The sequence below is a fragment of the Onychomys torridus genome, chromosome 8 (assembly GCF_903995425.1).
Source record: "Onychomys torridus chromosome 8, mOncTor1.1, whole genome shotgun sequence".
Taxonomy (NCBI): domain Eukaryota; kingdom Metazoa; phylum Chordata; class Mammalia; order Rodentia; family Cricetidae; genus Onychomys; species Onychomys torridus.
In genome coordinates, this window is record NC_050450.1 from 893,185 (window position 1) to 917,154 (window position 23,970).

General features: G+C 55.9%; 1 protein-coding gene across 8 annotated transcripts in view; it reads right to left on the reverse strand.

Annotated features, from left to right (window-relative positions):
* Positions 1-109: 109 nt before the first annotated feature.
* The window catches only part of Arvcf (ARVCF delta catenin family member), a 59,592-nt gene continuing 35,731 nt past the window's right edge, over positions 110-23,970 (reverse strand). For 3 of the 8 annotated variants that reach the window (XM_036196294.1, XM_036196295.1, XM_036196296.1), the window contains 18 exons: positions 18,003-18,233; positions 10,635-10,793; positions 9,937-10,463; positions 8,501-9,000; positions 7,676-7,859; positions 7,058-7,175; positions 6,604-6,775; positions 6,058-6,075; positions 5,137-5,208; positions 3,832-3,959; positions 3,464-3,614; positions 3,007-3,205; positions 2,806-2,917; positions 2,622-2,709; positions 2,243-2,296; positions 1,921-2,006; positions 1,252-1,371; positions 110-812 (listed from right to left, as the gene is read on the reverse strand). In XM_036196294.1, coding sequence (XP_036052187.1) covers positions 1,264-1,371; positions 1,921-2,006; positions 2,243-2,296; positions 2,622-2,709; positions 2,806-2,917; positions 3,007-3,205; positions 3,464-3,614; positions 3,832-3,959; positions 5,137-5,208; positions 6,058-6,075; positions 6,604-6,775; positions 7,058-7,175; positions 7,676-7,859; positions 8,501-9,000; positions 9,937-10,463; positions 10,635-10,793; positions 18,003-18,215 — 2,889 coding nt within the window. In that variant the 5' untranslated portion in view covers positions 18,216-18,233 and the 3' untranslated portion in view covers positions 110-812; positions 1,252-1,263. Of the gene's footprint in view, positions 813-1,251; positions 1,372-1,920; positions 2,007-2,242; positions 2,297-2,621; positions 2,710-2,805; positions 2,918-3,006; positions 3,206-3,463; positions 3,615-3,831; positions 3,960-5,136; positions 5,209-6,057; positions 6,076-6,603; positions 6,776-7,057; positions 7,176-7,675; positions 7,860-8,500; positions 9,001-9,936; positions 10,464-10,634; positions 10,794-14,745; positions 14,925-18,002; positions 18,234-23,970 lie in introns of those variants that run through there. The other 5 variants (XM_036196300.1, XM_036196302.1, XM_036196297.1 and 2 more) reach the window with 5 other exon arrangements.

Below are 23,970 nucleotides of genomic sequence, written 5' to 3' on the forward strand. Positions count from 1 at the left end.
GAGGAAACTGTCCACCAGGTGGCAGCAGTAGCTTTAACCCTCTGCCTCTGTAGCCAGGCGGGCGGGCTGGAGCTGCTCTGGTGAGCTGACTCACAAGACAGGCAGGAAGTTCCTTTGCTGCTCCTTTAATCTTGAAATTTCCTTACAAAAATGTCAGTGTTTGCTGATACAGTCTTAGTTTGGTTTCATCTTAAGTCACAAACAGCAGGCACTGAAGAGCAGTTCCCCCTGCTGCTGGCAGTCAGGCCCGAGGTTACTTGAGGTTCTAGGCAGATGCAGGGGCCGGGGTGGCCCCAGCACAGGCAGCTCAGGAAGGGTACACTGCAGAGGGAGGGTGTCCCAGGAATCCCATGACGGGGGCTGGGGGAAGCACAGCTTGTCCCCCAAGCCATCTGCCTCCTAGACTTCCCTGCCTGGACTCTCTTGGAGCAGCCCTCACTGTGGTGAGCCTGCATGCGGGGTAGTATTCCAGCCACCCTTGGGAGCCCAGGTTCTTTTCCAGGCCCCCACCTGTCCAGCTCATACTTGCTCCTCTGTGGCACTGCATGGGGACACCCCACCCCTTCTCTCCCACTACACAGCACCTTGTCAGTAAACAGCTAACTCAGGCCTGGAGAGTTAGACCAGGAGAGTGGAGGAGAGGGAGGGTAAGACAGAGGGAGAGCCATAAAGTCAGGCCCTGGCTTGGAACAAGAGGCTTGGCCAACCTGCCACATAAGGGTGGGGCTCCCGGCTCCAGGACTGGGTCTGCTCAGGATGGCCTTCTAGCTATGGCGATGTGATTCCTAAGAACCAACAGCTGGGCCAGGGCCCTGCAAATAAGACAAAGACAGATGCTTTAGCCAGGAACCGGCAGGCAACAGAGCCAGCAAAATGGAGCAGGGTGACCTGGGAGCCTGCACACAGGGCAGCTGACTGCAGAGGCCACACAGAAGCAGTGGCTGTGTATGGAAGGGTGGGCCATGCCAGAGCCTTGACAACAGGGCCAGCCCTGTCTTGCTGGTCCTCACAGGGCCCATGATGGGGGTATTTGAGGAAATAGAGGGCTTGTCTCCTCAGGAACCTGATGTGGGGGTGCGGGGGGGGGGGGCTGGAACAGGGCTGTGAGCTCTGGGAGGACCCTCCAGATCAGCATGGGTCTTCCTGGGTCCTAACAGGGGTCACACAGGGAGCTCTTCGTCATTCAGCAAGCAGGGACAAACAAGAAGCCCCAGTCCACAAGGGGAACACCAACCAAATGAAGGAACGTACCAGGCATGCAAGCTAAACCCAGGAGTCAACAGGCTGAGGCTTAGCATCCCCCACGGCGTCCACCAGCCTGACTGAGGGCCTGTTGGGCCCAGGCAGAGGGGCCTTCCTGCCAGGGTCGGGCTGCAGTGCATGGCGAGTAGGCAGATAGGAGTTAGAAGCAGAAAAAAAAGCAGGTTAACCGCAACCAAGGGCAGGCTAGGCTGCTCGATGTGGACAAGGAAGGGGTGGGATCAATGTGGGCCTATCCAGGCAGTACAGGGTGGTTCTGGAGTTGGTGTGGCTCACTCTAGGTATGGGTGGCACAGGGATGTACCCAGAGGCTGGTACATGAGGCCAGGATACTGGCACAGTAGGTGGCAGGTGCTTCCCTTTCCAGAGCACCACAGAGGATACCCTACCCTCACACACACATAAGGGAAGGGCACAGATCCACTTGCTCAGACTTGGTCCTATGCAGGCCATGGCTGGGCTCCTTTGTAGCAGACAGTGTGTGCACTGAAGCCCTCAGGACCACAGTCTCACTGATATATGGGCTACTTCCTGGGCCCTGCAAGTGAGTGCCACCCCAGCCATGTCCCAGAGCCCTGATCAAACTTAGCATGACATCGCTGTTCTCTTGACAGGACCAAAACACGAAGCCTCCCTGGGTACTTGCTTCCTGCCACTCACTTTCAACAGTTCCTTCTCAGAGGTCTCCACTGTGGAGTCACTGCCCAGTGTCCTCCGTTCCCTCCGGTCAACTGTGGCATACCCATCTGTAGGGTGGAAGAGATCAGGGAATGAGGAGCCGTGGGGAAGGCACCACAGGGACAGGTGATCTTTCTTCAGGCCACATATAGAAAGCCCTGGAGAGGTGCCATGAGGCCTCCACACCAGCTAGTTCTCCTGTGGACAGTTTATCTTCCCAGCACGAAACCAGCCCCATCCCGGGTTGCTGGCCCTCCCGGGTTGCTGGCCATCCTGCTCCTCTTCCATGTGCACCTGTGCTCACCTGGACCAAGTGTGTCCATGGGGATCACATCTCTGGTGGCTGACTTCTCCCCATCTGCAAGGCATGGGCAGTGTCTGTCTGTGAGCAGTGGGCAGGATGGGGAGGGCGGGGCAGACAAGCTCGCCACAGGACAGTCCTCAGTGACCCTCTAGTGCTTAGCATTCCTTTCCATCTTCTGCCTACTGGCAGCCACCCTGGCTTCCTGGGCAGCCATAGCAGACGAGTTCCCAGGAGGCTGACTGCACGAAAAGCCTCAAGCACTGAGCCATCTTAACAGCAACATCCCGTCTCCCTAACCCCACCTTCCTAGTGCGTCTGCAGATGGGCACTGCCCTGAAGCCTCAGGATGAGTCCTGTCTCTCTCCCCAGCTGTGCTCACCAAGGTTCTTGTCCACTAGTGGCAGTGTGCTGTCATCGAAGCCCCCAGGACTGGGCGTTCCTTTGGGCCCTTTGGCAGTGCTAGCAGACTAGGAGGCACAAAACACAAGTAAGAGGTAAGGCCAAGGACACTCCTACTTGGGGACAGACCTAGCAAAGTGAGAGAGAAGACAGCGCAGCTGTACCTGGAAGCGTGCCTTGGTCCAGCCATCCTTCTGTAGGGCTCCACGAAGCTCCTTGTAGCTCCACACAGTCTGTAGCACATGCGATGCTGCCTTGGCCTCCCGCACTGATTGGCTGCAGCGGCAGCAGCCAGGGCTGGGGTCAGTGGTCCTCCTCTTCCAGTCCCCCGCTGTCCCTCCCAAACCCACGCTGCCCTCACCCACCTGGAGGCCACAAGTGCCACCAGTGCAGGCACACCACGGGCCTGCAGGAGTGAGCGAGCATTGTCCAGGCTGTCGGACACAATCTCGTGGATGGTGTTGAGCACGGCCACCACCGTGTCCTCCTCCAGGTGGGCACCAGGGTGAGCAGGTGCCTGTGCACTGCGAACATCCCGCACCAGCTCTGTCATGGCATAGCTCCCTAAGAGACGGGGCCGGATGTTAGGACACATCTCTGCCCTACCCCTGGGGGAAGGCTCAGTGTTCAGACAAGGGATATAAACACGACTACCACAACCTCTTCAGCAGAAGGCTGAGCCTCAAGGACCAAGGGAAGGAGACCTAAGCTCCCACAGCTCAACAAAGGAGCAGCCCAAGCACCTGGGTAGAGTCTGGTCCCCTGAACTCCTGTCCCCCGTCCCACTTCCCAAGTCCTGGGTTAGAGCCTCAGTATCCTCACCAATGAGGTCTTTGTTGCGCTGGTCTAGTGAGAGGTTACGGAGCGCGATGGCGACCGCACGCACCACCTTGTCGGTCTCGGACTGCAGCAGTTCCACCAGCACTGGCAGCCCACGTTCCTTGCGTACCGTGGCACGGATGCAGGTGGCCCACTGTGAGGGTGGCACCGGAGGTGACTGCTCAGAGGGGAGATGCCTTGCACCACACCACCCACACTGGCCAGGGCAGTGCTCAGAGCTGCCTGACCCTGAGGAGATGTGCATCCCTCGCCTCCCACTAGCCCGAATGGGGCAAGGGCTCGGGGCAGAACAGGGGAGTGTCTGGAATTCCCATCTAGGTCTTGCCCTCCCTGCCGACCTAACCCCTCACCGTCCAGTTGCCGGCACTGAGGTTTTGCAGGGCACCAGCTGCAGCTTCCAGGGTGTTGAAGTTCCGGCTCTCCGTAAGGAGTGAGAGGTAGAGACGTACCACCTCAGGCTGGTACAGCAGCTCAAAGCCTAGACATAGGGGAATGGTAGCCCAGAGTCATGGTGAAACTCCCGCTCCTCCAGCCCTTCTTAGCCATCGTTCTGAGCTAGGGTGAACTGAATAGTCAAGTCATGTTTAGTATCAGTTGTGTCCCCATTCAGAGATGGGCAAACTGACAGTCAGCCAGGAGACAGAGCAGGCAGACCGGGCCATTCCTTCCTTAACTCTGCTTACAAAGAAATGATACTGGGCTCATCTGGTAGCCTGCACATCCAGGAGGTATGGTAGAGGGAGATGGGCACAGGACTTCCTTAGCAACAGAACTCACCTTCCCTGGATATGATCAGGGCAGCACCCCTCAACACAAGGTTTACCTACCCTCCCTGACAATAGGGACCACCTTCACCAGTAACAGACGGTATAGCCGGGCCCCACCTAGCAACAGGCCCTGCATCCCGGGCTCCCCAGCAACTGAGGCCCAGTAAAAGTAGTGCCCAGTAGAAGGAGAAGAGCTAAAGTGCCTTCAAGCTGGCCTGTGTTAACCCAGAGCTTCTGCCTAGCTCAGGACGTCCCCCCCATTTCATCACTCTCCCCTTACTCTTGTATCCATTCTCTCTCCACTCCAGCCTGCTGAGTCTCTTGTTCCTCAAGTTCTCCAAACACATCCTCTCAAGGCATCTACACAGGTAGGCTACTGTGCCTGGACCCATCCACACCCCAGTTAGGGGCATCTGGGTTCTTCTGATACCCTAGGCCCCACCAGGGCCATCTCTTCTCTCACTAGGGTTAGTTCCCAGTCAGAGTGTCATGGCAGTGCACTCTGGAAATCCAGCAGACATATCAGACAGCAGGGGTGACCCACCCTGGACTGCAGAAGCCTGGTCCCTGGGTCATGCCCTCTACAAGTAACACAGCCGAGTCATTGTCAGTGTCCCTCCAATCCACCTCTCACTTGCTGAGTGACTGTGAAGGAGTTTACCTGAAACACCTGTGCACAGACTAGATACCACCCCCCCCCCACACACACACACACCTCTCAGGAGGTGCCAAGACCCAACCATTCTCTAGGAAATCGAACTCTGATGGATAATTCTGTTTGCATATCTGACCCTCTAGCCCCTTCCAGGCCTACTCAATGGCACAAAGCCTTGACCCCTGGCCAGCACAAGCCCTAGGCTCCCCAGCTCTGCCTCTTTATCCATTCACCTTTGGCAGCCTCAGTTCGTTTGGGAAGGTCCAGTGTGTCATAGTTCCGGTCCATCTCTCCATCCTTCTTCCCTGGAACAGAAGGGTGGTAGGCATTGAGAGATTGAATCCACAAGGGACAAGTGTGTACAAAGTTAGGCACAGCCCTCTCCTGCTGGGCCCAAAGGGAACTGGGCACTAAGAACACCCTGGAAGAGATATACTGTCCCCAGAGCAAGGAAGCAGGTTGGCCCAGGACTTGGTGGCAGTGGAGCCTAGGAACAACCTAACCATGTCCTGAGTACCTAGACCTCACCTCTCATTGGAGCCAGTGACACAGTACAGTGGACCACAGTGCTGGGTCAAAAAGTTCATCCAAGAGGAAAACTGCCCCCAGCTGGGGGCCAGACATGGGCCAACCTTTACTGTACAGAAGGATGACCATATCTAGGCTGAGCCCCTACAGGAGCCGCTGAAATTCTCAGCCTCTTCTTCAGCTGAAGGAACTCTAGCAGGCAGCAAGGCAGTGCAGATGACCTGGTGCCCCTGCCCTGCTTACCCGCATAGTACTTCTGTGCCACACATCACCCACTGCATCACCCACTGCAGATGGCCCCCTGGTGCTGGCCCCTCCCTGGGCCCTGCCACTGTTTGCTCTGTCCCAGTGCTGGCTGGGTAACTTCTTTTGACTTTGTGAGCAGCAGCCCCTGGGCCTCCCCACCAGCCCAGAGCCAGCATTCCAGTCTCTGCCATGTCTATGCTGTTGTCATGGAGATGGCTGCCCTTCCAAGGGGCTGGGGGTGGTGCAGGGCCTGGAGGTTGAAAGGCATCCCAGCTGCCCTATAGTTGTCATGGAAATAACTGCCTGAGCTTAGGGAACGAATGTCACTCTGCTGCCCACTGCACTTGTCAGACCTGGACAGCAGAACAAACAGGACTCACCTTGGTGGAACCACTCCTCTGGGCGGCCGGAGGAAGCACAGGAAAGAGGAGATGAGCCTCAGCAGCAGCAGCAGCACCCTCCCAGGACTCAGACTCCCACCCATACCAGGCCAAGCAAGCAGGCTGTGCAATCTCATTCCAGAGACTCTGGGGGCTCAGTACCCATAAGGCACAGGCAAGACCTGTGGTCAGGGCAGGTGAAGGCAGTGCACCTATACCACTGCCTCTGCTGGAGGATGCAAGTACCTGAGACCTGTACCTGCAGGTGCTGAGGAAAGGGGTGTGGTTATAGGGTGCTCTGTGAATAGCCAGATAGTGGCATTTGTGGGCCCTCAGAATCCTGCTCCAGAGTAGAGACAAAGGTGGATGCCACAGCATGGCCCACAGAAAAGGACAAAGGCTGGGCCTTGGGTCTGCACCTTTCCTAACTTGCTGCATGGGGCTAACTACATGTCTTCTAGCCTCCAGAACACCTGCTGTGGACATGGAAAGCCCAAAGCCCCGGGAGCAGGGGGAAAGAGACATATCCCTGCCTCACCCACCCACCTTTGGCCTTCTTGCCACCAAAGCAGCTGACGTCATCCTTTCTCCGACGCTGGGAGGCTGTGGCACTGCCCTGGATCCCAGGCTCAGTCTCCTGGTATCTGTCTGCCCCTGGAACCTCCTTGTGCACGTGGTAGGACAGGTTCCGCATGATGCACACGCAGTTCTCTACTGACTGTAGGAAGAGATGGCCTGGTTGGGCAGGAACACTGAAGGGGGGTGCTGATCTTCCCAGACCCTATGTGTGAAGCTATGGCCAGTGAACACCAACAGCACTGTCAGCCCAAGCTGAGGGGAACTGCCTGGAGGGACCATGTCCCCTGCTCTGGGTAGTTACTACCTGCTCCCATCGATGCCATTCTAGGGAGCTCCCAACCTTGGGTCCTGTTCCTGTGACCCTCGGGCTCTGAGAACCTGAAGGGAAGGCTGTGAACTAATTCCCACCTGTCCCACCCACCTTATTGTCTGTGTCCTTCCTGCCTACAGCTGACTGCAGAGCATGTAGGAGCGCGTCCACCAGACCTTCACACTCGCGGAGTCGCCGCCGGGCCTCTGCACCATCCGAGCTCACATTCCTGGGTGTAAGGGAGCAGGACCACCAGTGACCCCTGCTCTTGCCTCACTGAACTCCCCAGCCCACTAGGCCTCCGTGGCTTTCATCTGTACCATGGGTCCTGCTGGATCACAGTGAAAGTGGACAGGGTGGCCTGACTGTCCCAGGCACTGGGCTTTGTACATGTGGGGGAGGAAGCAGGTTCTCTGGCTTCCAGCTGAACTGGGATAGGATAGAGCTGGGCCCCAAGAGGCCAGAATCCTTGATATGCAGGCGATTCTGCTCTATCGTTAACAGCAGCTCCCAACATCAGGACCCTGCAGGGTCATGATGGCACAAAACTGATGGATAAGCAGGACCTCAGGGACACGGGACTCCAGCTGTGGGTGTGAGGACAGCACCACTGGAAACCCCGGGGACTTAGGACGTGTCAGAATCTCCTAAGGCTGGACAAGCTGGGCTATGAGTACGGCAACTCCTGCCACCCTGCAGATCTGGCCTCTGCCCCACCCCTGCCCACACCTCAGGCAGCCTGATGTGTTCTTGAAGACCGTTGTCCACTCGGCATCCCGGGGCTTCGAGTCTTCGTTAGGCTCTCGCTCCCAGCCTGAGTGGGGCACGATGACCTCATGGGTCAGCGTCTGTAAGCCGTGGTCAATGATGACCATCTTCAGGGGCTCGTAGGATGACAGGTTCCAGAGTGTGCCTGTAATGTGCCACTAGTCAATACTGCTGACCATGGCCCTCCTGCCTTGGCTTCCCCAGGGATGACACTGGTGGTCTTTCCCTGCTGTCCTCCAGCAGGCACATGAAACTAGCGTAGTTTTGTTGGTTTTTTTTTTTTGTTTGTTTGTTTGTTTGTTTGGTTATCTCAGGATGGCACCTAGGGCCTTTGCACATGTAGCAAGCACTCCCACTGAGCGACACCCAGCTCACCTAAGAAGTTAGGGGCAGTGAAAGGTCTACGAGGCTCTAGGGCCCCACCGAGCCTGGACAAGATGTACTGGCAGCACCTAGTGGTGGCTTCCAGTTAGTAGGGGAGGGGCAAGTTATAAGAGAGGCACAGCCAGTAGCAGTTTATCCCACCCATTCCCGCTACACGAGTGGGTGGACAGCAAATGCTCATGAGGCCACAGGGCCATGGGGAGTCAGCCCTGTGACCCCAACCCCCACTCTCTCCGAGGCACAGGCCCTACTCCTACACTTGCGTGGGGAGGGTCTGGTGGCAGGAACCCCGTGGCTGAGAGAGCTGGGGACCCATCCCAGCGCTTGGGCCTGCTATACTCCTGTTTCCCCCACTTACGGGCTGAGCCACGCTCTTGTCAGCCATGGCCAAGGCCCACTCACCAGTGACCAGCTCACGGACCTCATTGTCACGGGCAGCTCGCAGCAGGCGCACCAGGGCTGGCACACCCCCACAGTCCCGGATGGCAGCCTTGTTGTCAGCATCGCGGCCATAGGAGAGGTTGCGCAGTGCCCCGCAGGCCCGGCGCCGCACCTCAGCCCGAGGGTGATCTAACAACGCCACAAGCAGGGGCAGCCCGCGCAGCTGCCGCACCCGGCGCTTGATGCCCTCATTCTCGAAGCAGAGGTGCTGGAGGTAGGCTGCGGCATTGGCTTTCACAGGGTCCACAGGATGCCGCAGCATGGCCAGCACCTCTGGCAGCTCAGGGTCCCGCCAGCGTGGCTCCTTGCGGGCGCTATCCACCGAAGGCGAGCGCCGCACTACTCGGTCCAAGCTGCCCAGGCTGCCCCTCTCAGGCTGGGCCAGAGGGGCCGTTGCTGCTGGGAATGAAGGTCGCTCATCTATCAGCTCACCGGCATCGTCTGCTGTGTCCTCAAAAGCCCTGTGAGGGTGAATAGATCTTGTCAACACCTTCACAGTAGCCAGCAGCCCCACCCCCTACCCTGTTCAAGGGTCTGGGAATTCCCTGCCAAGGGGAACTGACAGCATCCTGTATCTTAGCCCCAAACACAGTGTGGACACCAAGAGTTCCATCTCAGTCCAGCCAGTGCAAGGTCAAGGTTACAGCCAAATGCAGCCATTAAATGGGCTTGCCTCCCTCCCATGTCAGGACATCCACTCATCAACACTGTTACTTAACCACGGCTTAATGTGGTTCGATGTGGCATCTGTCAGTGACAGGGCAGGAACCCCACCTCCTTTCTGTAAAGTTAGCTGACTATTCCAGCACATGAATGGTAGAATAACCTCCCTGTGAATGGTCACTCCAATCAGACCATCTAATGAGACACGTCTGCCTCTCAGTTGCCCTATGAACTCTCAGGCCCACTTCGCAAGGAAGGGTCTGAAGCTAGGAAGGTCAGGTCATTTGCCCAGAGTCACACAGTAAACTCTAGACTCAAGCTGTGGTCAGAGTTTCATGCTACAGATATAAATGGAGAAGGCATAAAGGGCAGGACCAACGGCCATGACAAGAAGGACCAGGGCCTCTGGGTTTCAGCTAGTGTGCACAGTAGAGACTTAGGGTTAGAACTATCAGAGGCCTTAGGCAAAGTCACACCATCTTCTGATGTGATGTCACCAGATGTAAGTATCTGAAGCCTGGGTCTTCTTGGCCAGCAGGTTATTAGAACAGAGCCAGCTTCAGGCAATTGCACCAGCTTAATGTTTATCATCCCAGGCCTGTTCCTGCTGCCATCCTTGAGAAGAGAAGCCACTTCCAAATGAAATGTGGCCTGATGACCCGTGGGATACTCTGATGCTGGGAAGTGGAAGACAGAATTCCCAGAAGAGGCAGTCACAAGCAACAGGCGCTCACCTGGTACGAAGGCCCCGCCCATACTCATGTCTCCTCCGTGCTGCTGTGCCATAGTCAGGTTCCAAGTCAGGGCCGCCCTCGTCATCGGCAGCCAGGCTCCGAGTATCATCCTCAAGGCCATATGGCTCAGCTTGGAAGTGCTCAGGCAGGGAGCGGCCACTTGGCGGGCCAGGCTCAGAGCCCATGGGGAAGGCTTCTCGGCGACCAGGCAGTGTAAAGCAGCCGTCCCCAGGCCCTGGGCCCAGGAGGCCAGTACGTGGGGGTCGTACCCCAAGCCCTCGGGACAGGCTGCCATAACTTGGGATATCACGGGGCTCAGGGCCATCAGGAAAGCCACCTCCACTGCTGAGGTAGGCTCGGGAGAGTGTGGCTGCTGGGCCACCACCACGCAGAAGGAAATGCCGGTCCAGGGGCCCATCAGCAAAAGAGCCAAGTGGGGGGCCACCATCCAGCAAGGGGAGTCCATCTGGGCCCAAAGGCACCTGGCGTACTGTCCTTGTGGTCACAGTCTTCACTGTCTTGGTGACCTGATGGACAAGAAAGTAGTATATGGGCTTGGTGGCTCTAGAGACCTGGACAGTGCCAGGGTTCTCCATGCAAACAACGAGTGGTCCTTAGGGCCAGCCCACATGCCTATTCCACAGAGGGATGGCTGTGGTTGTCCAAGCTGCCCTTGTCTTGCCTGGGCCTGGACATACCTTAGTCTCAGTGCGCCGGGTTGTACCATCTTCTGATGTAACAATGGACACGTGGGAGGTGGGCGTGCCAGGGTCTTCCTCCACTGTCACGGTCTCCTCCAGCACCTCGGGTGCCTCTGGCATCGTGGCCAGCGATGCCTGGCTACCCGGGCTCTGCTCCTAGAAGGAGAAGGGTGTCAGAGGTCAAGGTTCCATGCACAACAGACTCTGCCTTGGACTTCTGCCAACCATTCACCAGGTTTAGCATCAGTTCCTCAACCTAGGGATGTGGTCCAAGGGGAGTCCATCTGGACCAAAGGCACCTAGCATATTTTCCTTGTGGTCATGGTCTTGACTTTCTTGGTGACCTGATGGACAAGAAAGTCATTTATGGGCTTGGTGGCTCTAGAGACCTGGACAGTGCCCTGACAAAGCCAGGATAGCTCTATCACAGGCTTCTCTAGACCCAAGAAGGTCCTGCAAGATGTCCTGACATCACTTGCCTCCTCAAGTAGGCCTTCCTCCCCATCCTACTCTATAAATTCTGAATAGCCACATCTTGGAGACACAGTCTCAGCACAGTTCACACAATCCTGTGCCAAGATCAGCTAGCAGTCCTCACAGTTCCGAGACACCCACCTCCCAGAGTACAACACCCACCCACAGTGCTACAATATCCTTGCTCCTTCCGGCCCAGATGCTCTTGGGACATGGAGACCAGGCATCCTATCAGACACTAGATGTATGGATTCCTACCTGTAGCCACCTTGTCACTACCCTGCACAGAGGCATGATGTGGGATTCTAGGTAAGACAGTTACGGACTGAGGACTACTTGTATATTAGTCAGATTAGCCAGTGTGGAACCAACTCCAAAAAGATGGGCCAGTTCCTGCTGTGCAGAGTGGCACATGGATCTGAGAGCTACGGTGTGCCCTGGGCCCAGGGCCGCACTCTGTCAACATCTCAGGGTTGGCATCTGGCCTGGACAGGGGTTAGAACTCAAGCTACCATGGGTGGGTTAGAGGAGACATACTCCTTCATAACCATGACTAGGTCAGCAGAAGGCTGTGCCTCACCCACCCAAGTTCACACTGCATCTCCCCCAGCTCCAGAGCCACAATGTCCTTCCCTGGCCTGGGAGCTAAGCAGGGGGCCAGGCTGTCCTCAGAACAGGCCTTTCTGCTGAGATCATCAGGTCAGTAAACCTTCTCAGGCCAGCTCCTGTCCTGGGGGAGCACCTGGTCCCTGACGGAGTATATGAGTGTAAGTGTATCACTAGCATGACAGGACATCTCCTGGGCTCTGGGAACACAGGAAAGTGGAGGCACAGAGCACACTGTTTCCTCCCTCAGGAGCAGGGCTTTAGAGATTTAAGAGGCCTGGCCGAGGAGAGCAGGTCTGCCCAGAACTTCAGCAGTCCTAGCAGAGGGATTTCAGGAACCTATCTAACAAGGAAGCCTTTGAGCTGCCTCACCTCTTTGGGACGGTGCCTTGGCAGTTACTTTCCTAGCCTAGGGATGAGATGGAATATCTGCTGGGACCTGGCCAGGAAGAGGAGACCCTGTTCCCTGGGAAAGGGAAATAGACGAGGGGGCCCAATGCAGGACAACTGGAAAGATGCCAGACTGGGTGACCTGGGCACTTCTCCAAGGACACTGGGTAGTCGGGACAGCTCTGTGCTGAGGCCTGGGCTGTCCCATCTCTATTTGGTGACTGAGTGTCAAACCGTGGCCCTCACTGCTGGACCCTGGGGAGCTAGTCAACAGGGGTTTTTGTTTTTGTTTTGGGGGTGGGGGTAAGGCTAGGAGCTGCATTCCTAGATATGGAGGAGGGGAGAGGGGGGAGGAACAAGGCTGAGGGACGAGTTGCTTGGGACATTCTGCTAGGGGACAGGGCCCCTGTGTAGATTTGCATGCATCTACATATATTAAACATTCAAAGAAGAGCCCTACCCGACTCTCTATCTAGGTGGTAAAGGGAGGAAGGAAAGAGAACACTGTGAGTCACAGACTGGACTGTGCTGAGGATGGTCTGGAGAACCAGGATCCAGCAAAGGGTGGCAACCCGCAGCAGTCACCACTGACATATGGGCTGAGGGATCCTGAGTTTCCAAGAGTCTCTGTTAGCAAATGACCTCAGGAAGCTAAAAGCAGTTAATGACCTCACCCAGGCAGCTAGGAGTGTTAAGTCAGCCATGTTCCTGGGAAAAGTCAAGCCAGCTACACATGCCTGGGCACACACACAGGCAGGGATCTGGACTCATACAAACACACGACTCTGACCCCTCAAACAGGAGCATATGTACATGCACAAGTTCCCAGTCGGAACACAGGTACAAGTGCACTGATTTATGCACATGCCCCCGTTCTCAAATGCACCCCACCTTCCATCCACCTGTCTGTACCTTTATTGGTACTAGCCCTTACATGTGCTTCCAATGCACAGGGAAGGAGTCATTGACACCCAATCACCAGCTGACTATTGGGTTTTCAGTGGTAGTACAGATGGGGAAACTGGGACTCAGCTTCTGTAATTTCTTTGTGGTGGGACAATCGACATTCAACAGTGAAGGCTGCTGGAGTGTCTCCGTGTTTCATACCTACCTACCAGCCTATTCTGGCAGGCCTGGGGTCTGCTAGAGCTCTCTCCCTGCCTGTGGAGGACTTACTCGGCCACCATGCTCCCTGGAAGAGCCCCACAGGGCACAGCGCTGAACCCAAACTTCCCTCATGCAGAGAAGGGAAGGCCACAGGAACCCATCCATCCCACCTATACGCCTAATGCCAGGACCATGGAGAGGAAGCCAAGATGCACTAGGTTATAACAGGTCATGCACTTTATGGATGAGCATCTACAGTCCACAACTTGCAGAACAGACCATAAGCCTTTGTGCAACACCCTCTGCAGTACCTGTTGACATACATCAACCACACAATAAAGTGAGATGCATACCCGGAGCCTATACCTCCAGGGCCAGGTCCCCAGAGGGCACAAGATGGCCACCAGTGGATGGATGGCTTGAGTTCTGAACTCCAGCATGGCCCTCTTAGGCAGAGTGTAGGACAAGTCAGGCTGGCATCTCCTACCAGACAGGCCCTTGGTCACCACAAAAACACCACCTCCTTTTATGCCCACAGCATTCTGCACAACCCTTCCACAGCCCACAGGAACAGCGAGCCTGTCAGGGATGTGGCCCTAGACAGTGGCTAAAAGGCCAAGGGGGCACGTGGGCTGAACAAGCAAGGGAGAGGGCCAAACGTCACCATTCCCAGCTTTCCTTAAGCCGGGACCCAGACACACTGACCATAAATCCACAACTGCTTGGGCAGTCAGTGGTCAGAACCTATGGACCATTACCAGGTGTGTGAGAGAGTTCCCCTCTACCACCAAGTGTCTTTTCGGCAGTCCCTGCTCCAAGCACCCGCAATTTCGCTGCCTATGAACGAACCCCACTCTCGGAACACAGTACAGGTTGCATACTTGCCCCTCACCAGTACTGGAAGGCATATAGGCTGGCTGCCGGCAGACCCCTCCCGCCACCACACGTGGGCAGTACCAGCCTCTGCCCCTCCCCTCCCCACCCCTCACGTGCAATGCCGCGGCAGAGAGGGTTTCCATTAAACCTCCAGAAGCTGCTCCACTGGTCCCCAGAGTGTAGTCAGAGGCGCGCGGAAGGGGGGTGGAGGGGAGGCGAGAGAGCCCCCAGGGAGCAAGAGGCCTAGGCCAGCTTCCTTGGGCTGGCAGGCAGGCCTCACTCTGTTCGGGGAGGAGCCGCTGGGAAGGTCCTGCGTCCCGCCCCCTCGACCCCCGCCACCTGTCCCACGGCCGAAGGGGTGCACCCTTCTGGGAGTCATGCTCGATCCGAGCGCTGGGTCTCCCGGCTTGCGCCCCCACGCGGGGCTCCAGACCCTGCCGTACGGCCGCGCACGGTGCTCGCACACGCCCCCTCCGTGCAGGCAGCAGGCTCACTCCCGCCACCGCTCCTGGCCCCGGGGTCAGCAAAGCCGGCTGAAGAACAGACAATAGCTGCCGAGGGCTCGCGGCTCGCCTAAACAAAAGCGGGTCTTCCCGGGTAGGCCAGGGCCTCAGGACACCGCCCCCGCCCCCGGGGGGACCGAGTTCTTTCCAACCTGTCTGAGTTCGGCCGGCATCGGACCGAGGCTCGAGGCTGCAAGCCGGCGGGGGCGGCAGCCGGACCGCGCTCCGCGGGCCCCAGGGCCGCTCCAGGTCTACTGACTCGCTCCGGTGAAGGCGGACCTGGCAGCGGCCACCACTAGCAGCCAATCGGGCGGGGCGCACCCAGGCGGGGCTGGCGAGGCTCCGCCCACAACAGGCCTGGGCGGGACTCTGCAGCTAGGCCTGACTGGTCGCCAGCCCCAGGTCTTGGCTCCCAGCATCACGCCCTAGGGTCAGTACCCCACCCCAACTCCCACACCAAGAGACTTTGGCAAAGTCTTCCTTCTGAGGTCTCAATCCACCCCCAGTGAATGTGAACACCCATCCACCTCTACAGTTGTGTAAACTGATGTACCACAGAGCAGATCAGGGGCAAGGTTACCAACCTGGCACAAGCTACTTATTCTAACTGTGAGTCACTTGCCTTGAGACACAGTTTTGGTATGGTCAAGCTGCAAATTCTCAGTCCCTCACTCCAAATGGGTCTCCAAGTCAAGGTCACTGCAGAACTTGGTGGGGACTTTAGTGCATGACCCAACAGGCACCCAGTTTGTGTCTTGAGCTACCCATCAAAACACAGTATATTCTCACCCTTTGAAGGCTAATACAATATATCAAACAGTGGGGCAAAAAGCCAAGTCTGGAATTGCTCTGGGCTAGAGAATCTCTGGACTGGGGCTCTTGTCACAAGCTCCGGAAACTGAGCCGGCTTCAAACCTTGCGTCCATTGGGAAATGACAAATGGGCTGTGGGAATCAGAGCCAGCAAGATGTACCTACTCCACCCTAAGCCCTCCAGCAGCCACACCTGGGGAGCCTGACTGCTGGAGGGGAGCTGATACTAGGCCACCTTCTTGCCGGCTGTGCTGGAACATGACAATGACTCCTTCCTCACAGTAAAGAAGTAGGTTTGGGGCCAGCCCAGGGAAGCTTGGAGGGTACTCCAAAGGAAGGAGCCCAGGGTGGATTCCCTGTCTCCTGTCTGCTGCTCCTCAGCCCAATCTGAAAAGTGAAACTTGGCCTGAGGCCCCACCTGGCCTCCCTGCTGTGCCACGGCCAGAAGTTGCACTGTGAGATGTTTAAACATGCTCATGCATGCTAGGTGTCTGCTGGCCTCCATTTCCCCACTCAGTCCAGCATGCTCTGACCTCGGACCTCCATCCCTCCACTCACAGTCACCCAGACCAGTGAATAGAACACTTAAAGGGGAGGCAGCGGGGTCTTATGGTGAAGCTGTTTCCGTCTTCTGTGCATTTTCAAGCTGCTAGTGCCCCCAGCCACAAACCCATTTTGGCTAAGCCTGAGGCAAACGCAGTAGCCTAGCAGCCAGGTCACAGTGCCCACCCACCCCACTCCACCCCCCTGTCCAAGGAGAGGGTCAGCTCTGCTCCGGCTAATGAAAGGCAGGCAGGCAGGGGCCAGGCTGCGGCCCTTGACTGTAGCTCCCAGGCTGCAGGCCCCAGCTATCTGCCTTGCCACCACCCAAGTTCTCAACCACCTATGCTGACCTGTGCCTCAGAGGTAGGTCCTGGGTCACCTCTCGTCAAGATTAATATACAAAGATTCAACACTGAGGCAATGGCCCGGCCAGCCCAAGCCTCTTCATGTCCACATCAGCCTGTCAGATCTTGGCTAGAGCCAAGAAAGCCGAGAGTGAGATGAGGCAGTGGGGAAGAAGACACAGCAGCTCCAGACTGTGGGAACAGCATCCTGCCAGGGCGCTGACCCTGAGGGTGCCCGGGTCTATCCTCCCATACTGCTTGTCAATGAGATGGAGAACAGGGCCTGTTCTGTCCTGGGAGGGATGCACTGAGTTCCTTCGTGGCTGAGGAACAGCCTCAGGGTCAGTGGCTGCCACTGACCTCATGTGGCCCAGCTGATGAGCTGTTCTACTTCCTTAGGAGGTTAGGGAAGGTTGGGGTATAGAACTCACTATTTGGTTGGATATGGTTTTATAGGGTAGGGTCTCCTGTAAACTAGACATGCATTGTATCAGAGCCTCACCATCTGGAAGACCTAGAGTCTGGAGTTTGACTCAGCAAGCTCCTCATGGGTGTGGCCCACTCATCCAGGCCTACTTCCCCCAGTCCTAATTCACTGTTCTGCCTTACAGAAACCACTTAGCACCATGGAGTTGAAAAAAGGGCTCTTCAGCCAGATGTAGTGGGGCATACCTTTAATCCCAGAAGTCACAGGGCAGAGCAGGACAGATCTCTTGTGAGTTTGAAGCCAGCCAGGGCTACCTTGTCTCAAAGAGAAAAAAATGGAGTGGGGGCAGGAGGAGAAAAGTGGTTCCCAACAGGCTTGGGGGCTCCTGGAGATCTGGAAATCTCTGGTTCCGACTGCTCTACATTTTAGGTGAGTAGATGTAAATGGACGTAGGAACTCTTATCTATGAACCATCAGGCAAGGACAGACTCCAGGGCCAGTCTCAACCTGTCCCCCAAGCCTAACACAGGCAGCTTGTCTATGAGTCTCACATGCCCAGTGCCTCCTTCCCTTTCTGGCTAAAATGGGTCAGGGTTCCCCAGTCTCTAGCAAGTGCATGCTAGGCACAGTCCCTAGGATGAAAGACCAGGAGGCTAGCGAGGGGTTGGAATGCATGGGAGGGCAGCCATGGCTAAGAGTGCAGGAGCTGGACAAGGGAAACTGAGGAGCTCAGAGGATAACAGCAGGCCAAGCATCTGTTATGGGTGGTGAAGAGTGGCCTCCTCTTCCTGCTGGTAGCTGGGTGAGCCTCGGCCATAATGGAAGACTTGATAGCATAGCAGACTCCAAACCTCTGCATTTCCTCATTCTGGGACCTCCCTGCATCATGAGGGTGTAGGGAAGGGCCAAGAAACTCTGATGCCTGGCTGTGCACCCCAGTTTAGCATTCTCAGGTCCTGGCTATGGGACAGAGCTCTCTACCTGGGGCCTGAATGCTGTGTAAGGGCAATGGCCAAGGGAGAAACTGATGCTTCCAGGTCACTGAGCTGTAGGCAGATGGTGGGATTCTGCTGGGTTTGACAAAAAAGATCCAATCTAGCTACCTAGGCCCCGAGGGCTCACTCAATGGAGGGCTCCGATTCTGAGGGCCAGGCACGTCCTGCTCTTTCCTTTCCTCCCCCCCGGCCCCAGCAGACCCACAAGTCACTGCATGCTACCTGTGATCCACCAAGACCTCAACTGTTTCCTCACTTGGCTGTCTTCACCCTCCCCCAGACTATTACCTGCAGAACCAGCTGTTGCCAGGCCATTGGTAGGTCCTGCCCACTGCCCACCATACCACCACTGCTCATGCCAGGCTGCTGGGCACGCTCCAGCTGCAGGGCAACGTGGCGCCGCTCTTGCTCTAGTGCCCGCGTCAGCCGCTCGAAACGGGCCTCCTGTTCCTTCACCGAGGCCAGAATACTGGCCGCCGAGCGTACGTTGCAGTCCTCCATAACCAGGGTGCCAGCCGCCTGCAGGCAAAGCAGAACAAGCTCAGGGTGGGGCTGAGCACTGACCCAGTGAGGCCATCCTGGGTCCCCGGTGAGGCCATCCTGGGCCCCCTGCCACCCTACTCACAGATCACAGGACACTCTCCAAGACCAGAGCATCCAGCTCTCTGGAGGGAAGCTGCATTGATTACATTCTAAATTAAAAGCCATTAATCTGAAGCTGGCCGGAAGCAGGCAACTCCCTCCCTGGGAGGCTGGGCCTCTGACCCAGGCTCTTCGGTTTCCTGCCAAGCTCAGCTGAGCCATGGACCATGGGTGTCTTAGAGCCTGAGAGGAAGGATGAGGAGAGCGGGTGTAATAAGTATTCAATATCTCCAGGCTTCTGGCTGCCCCTGATTCTGAGAGCTAATTCCAATCTCATGGAACCACCTGAATCCTGTCTCATAGGGACCCACAGAGGGACCCCAGCAGCCACATAGTCAGTATGGCCAGGTCAGAGCAGCCAGCAGGCCAGTTGTGAGGGGCTATTCCACTCCAAGCACAGGACACCAAGGAAGCGGGGTGAGAACCACACTACCTTGCAGCTGCTAGAAATACTGACTGTGGACCAGGAGTCCAGCCTTCACTCACTGCCACTCCACCAGGACAGGGTTGTCTCTACTTCTTATGGCTGAATAAAACCTGGTTGAGGTTCTAGCAGAGCTATATTAAGTTTGGACTCCTCTTGCTTAAAACTGGCCTGTGTGTGAGAAGCCTTATCCAGAGGAAGGGAGTTCACAAGCATCTGAGGCCCAGCCCTCAGGGAGGCTCAGGCCTGCCCTCACACTAGCCCTGATGTTCCTTGAGCACCAGAGGGCACCCCCCGGGGGGGGGGAGGATTGGAGGGAGAGGGAGCTTGATGTTTGTGGTGATAAGCCAGAATTTTCCTTGCCACTCATTCTCTGGCTGACCAGTGTGTTTGTTTTTCAACAAAAAGTAGGCCAAGTATGCAAAGCCCAGATCCTGGCTCTTGGCTGAGGAGGGGTACAACCATACGCCACCCTCAGTGTGTGGCCTGAAGCCCAGTGCTGCTTGGGACCTGCTCCCAGCTGGCTCCACACTGGCCCACTAAAGCAAACCTCCTGGACCACTCACCCCTGAACCAATACAGTGTCTGATCTTAGAGAAGGAAGGCCCATGCATGGGAATGTCATGCATGGACTGGGTGACACCCACAGAAGACCAATTCTGCAGCAGCCTGCTGGTGATATATGTATCTCAGAGGTAAAAAAGCACAGTCCCCCTAGCAAGACAGCTGGGGGAAAGGAGGCCAGTGAAGGCAAGAAGTGAGTGTTGGCCCCCACAGCTGTTCATTTCCTTTGCACCTGTCACACAAATAAAACTGCCAATGTGACCCTGCAGAAACACTGGTGTGGGCAGAGGAACTGTCCTCAGTCAACCATAGCCTGTAAAATTAGCCGAACTTCTGTTGGGAGAGTTGGTGACCACTAGGGAAAGAAACAGGAAGAGAGGTACAGATTGGGCTCTCTGGACACCGTGGCACGCAGGAACCAAGGACATAGTCACAGCAGGGGCTCTCAGCCTGCCATCACACAGCAGGGCCCAGGTGTTCACAGGAGCATGATGAGCAAGCCTTGAAGAGGGCCCATCCTGGAGGGAAGCTTACCCTAAGGAGGACTGAGGTAGGTAATGGAGCCTAACCACTTGAACTATGTTGCCTGAAGCATCAGCCCACCTAAGCTGAACTTTAGAACCATAATGTAGAAGGGGCTATTGATCTTGTGGACCAGAGTTACTTCCTTCCATCTTGTGCCTTCCCTATGATTTCATCCCTGTGCCCTCCAACCCCCACCTGACATAACCAAGCCTGTGCTGCAGCCTAGAGATAGCTTCCCAGCCCCAAGGCACCTTAAACATGCCATAGCTCTGGGGCAAAAAGATTTTCTCTGAAGGGTGGGTACCCACTGGCTCTAGATGTGGCTGGCTGGGGTCCAGAACTCTGAAGCTAGGATGAGAAAGTGGCCAAACCCCACACTGGCTTTTTCATTGCCCAATTCTGATAACTCAGAGTAAAATCACTATGTGTTTCCCAAGGAACACCCCAGACACTAGCTAGGCTGGTGAGAGGTAGAGTTTTCGGCAGTTCCTACAGTAGAGCAGAGAGATGAGTACTGAGCCCCTGCCAGCTTCCCAGCTTGTGTGCCCTGCCTGCTCTCAGGTGTGGTATGGACCCCAAGGGCTGTTGGTACCCATCTGGCTGATTAGAGGAGGCCCAGACATGAGACAAATGAAGACACATGAGACATGAGTGACCAACGCCCAGAACCCCAAAGGACAGGGTTTTATTTTGTTTGTTTTGGATTTCTTGAAAGTTACTTTATACCTCTAGCCAGCCTGGAACTCACTCACTATATAGACCAGGCTGACCTCAAACTCCCAAGAATCTGTCTGCTTCTGCCTTGAGTGCTGACATTAAAGATGTGCACCACCATGCCCAGCCCAGGGCAACTTTTTTTGGATAGTAACTCAAAATACTATTTTTATATTAAAACAATAACTATAAAACTGGATGTAGTGGCGCACATCTTTAATCCTAGCACTTGGGAAACAGAGGCAGGCAGATCTTTATGAGTTTGAGGCCAGCCTGGTCTACAGAGTGAGTTCTAGGACAGCTAGAGTTCCACAATGAAACTCAGAAAACAAACAAACAAAAACAATAAATATATGCTATCATGGGAAGCAAAAATGCATGATTTTAAAAAAAATTACCACAGAGACCTCAAAGATGCTTCTCTCAGCTAGGGCTTGGGGCGTAGGGCTGCAGATCTTGGCTAGGAGGTGGGCACTGGGTATGCATCTGCCAGAGCCCAGGAATCACCTCAGGACAGTCAGGAAGTGTGATGCTATGGGCCTTGGCCTTTACTGCCAGCCCCTGCTTGCCTGGGACAACCCACTGCACCACACAACACCCCACCCAGGCCCCAAAACCAGCTGCACAGCTCTTGTTAAATGTGCACGAGACAGATTAAAGGGACCCCTCAGTGTGACCTACACCAGAACAAGGCCAGAGGACCCAAGAACTTAGAAGAGGGAGTTAGAAAAGTCAGGACTAAGGTTAAACTTGGAAAACTCAACTGTGAAGGAACAGGACTGCCAGGCATGATGGCACACATGGGCAATCTCAGTCTTGAGAGGCAGAGGCTAGCCTGGTCTACACAGTTCAAGGACCGCTAGCACTGCATAGTAAAACCCTGTCTCAAAACGAAAACAAAACAAGTAAACAAACCACAGGGCCAGGAAGATGGCTGGGGGGGGGGGACACGCGTGTAAAGTGCTCATTGCACTTAACTGAAGACCTAAGTTCTGGTCCCTAGAATCCATGTAAAAACCAGACACAGTGGCACAAGTGTCTGTAATCTTAGCATGCTCCTACCAGGAGAATCATGGGAAGTTCCAAGGCTAGCTAGAGCCCTGGTCACACATAAGATGCACAGTGAGAACTGACATCCAAAGTTTGTCCTCTGACCTCCACGTGTGAACTGTGGGATGTGGGCGACCACATTTATATAATGTGGAGGGGGAGAGAGGGGGAGGGGAAAAGGGGGAGGGGGAGAGGGGGAGAGGGGGAGGGGGAGGGGGAGAGAGGGGAGAGGGAGAGGGGGAGGAGGAGAGAGGGGGAGAGGGGGAGGGGGAGAGAGGGGAAGGGGGAGAGGGGGAGGGGGACAGAGGGGGAGGGGAGGGGGAGAGAGGGGAAGGGGGAGAGGGGGAGGGGGACAGAGGGGGAGGGGGAGAGGGACAGAGGGGGAGGGGGGGGGGGGAGAGAGGGGAAGGGGGAGAGGGGGAGGGGACAGAGGGGGAGAGGGGGAGGGGGACAGAGGGGAAGGGGGAGAGGGGGAGGGGGACAGAGGGGGAGGGGGAGAGGGGGAGGGGGAGAGAGGGAGGGGGAGAGAGGGGAGAGAGGGAGGGGGAGAGAGGGGGAGAGAGGGAGGGGGAGAGAGGGGGAGAGGGGGAGGGGGAGAGAGGGAGGGGGAGAGAGGGAGAGAGGGGGAGGGAGAGAGAGATTTTTAAAAGCAAAAGCAAAATCAGAGAAGAAGAGTGACAACGTGGCCATGGAGCCGCAGACACAGCCACCGTCAGTGACCGGCATCAGGTTTAGGGTCCCCCTTACCTGTGCTCTCATAACCACAGGGCAGGGAGAGGCACAGCACAGAAACCTGAGGCAAAAGCAAGCTGATCAAGGCAAGAGGACAGAGACGGAGAGGCAGTAAACCACAGACAGGGAGGCAGAGGAGATGGGATGGGCAGATGGGTGACAGAGAGGTAGGCAGGTGCGTGGGTGGCAATGGACAGACAGACAGGTAAATGAAGGGTGAGCCGTGGAGACGGTGGAGTATGGACTACTGAGTTAGATGATTATGGATGGTAGATTGGAAGATGTATGTATGGGTGGATGAGTGGATAGATTACTGAGTCACTGGAGGGAAGAAGAATGGGGGACTAGGAGGCTGGCTGGAAGGGGTAAGGTAATGAATGAGTGAGAAAACAGTTCTGTGCCAACAACATGAAAGAGGCTGTATGAGTGCAGGAGAGGTCAACTGGAGGTGGAGTCTGGTGGGCAGAAAAACGGTTGAATGGGTAGGGATGTGTGGGAGACAGGCCAGAGAGCTGGGGAAGGGTGAATGAAATAGACAGCTGGGCAGGACATGGTCCTAGCACTCTGGAAACAGAGGCAGGCAGGTCTGTTAGTTTGAGACTGACCTGATCTAAGTAGAAAGTTCTAGACCAGCAAGAACTACACAGTGAGATGGGAGTGAGGGAGAATGCAAAGATGGGGGTGTGAATGATGGGCATAAGAATACAGTCTCACAATCACAGAAAAAGAATGCCTAGTGGCCGTGTCCTCTGCAGCAAATGGGGCTCTCACTCACTCTACGGGAGCAACAGGCGGGTGGAGACTGACTCTTTCCCCTGGAACCTAGAGCAGCGCGCCTTGTCTTCTCGCTGACCCAGACATTCCTCCTCTGAGAGCACACAGCCAAAGGCCTGGCCCCGAAAAGCAAATTACAGGGCTGAGTCCAACTAGGGATGAGGAATTAAAGGAATTTCCTAAGGGTCAGTAGGGGGCGGGAGGGGGCCCAGCTACAGGCTCTTTACCAGCCTCCTATCAGAGCCCAAGAAGACACTGGGAACAGCCAAACCTTCTTCCAACCCATACTCCACACTCTGCCCATCCCAAGCAGGAAAAAGACACGACACCAGGAAGTAGTCTGGTAGGAGCTGATGCAGACATGCCCAAGCCCATCCTCTCTGCCTGCGAGGCCATCATGGGAACAGCTTTGGTCTCATCCCCCCAGCTCTGCCAGCACAGAAGACACACTTCCTATATATACAAGCCTTGGGAGGACTCCATCATTATCTTGTCATGCTCATTGAGGTCAAGTGACACCCAGAATTGTGGGAACGGCTTCTAGCCAAGCTCAAAAGGACAGGCACTGTGCCCAGGCTGAGATAAGTCAGAGGAGGTCTGGAGCATGAGGTTCACAAACTATGTCTGCACCAAGGTCTGGACCACAGAGTCTCCGGCAGGAGGGTGTGGGGTGCTGGACTAGGAAATAGCTGTTCTCAGCCTCTTCGTAGCAGCATAAGGATGTACTAGCAGGGTTTTGTGAGAACGAAACATTTCTGTATACTAAAACCAACAAAAACACTGCACGGTGTGGTCCTGTTTTAAAACAACAAGCGACACAAACAGTAGGCA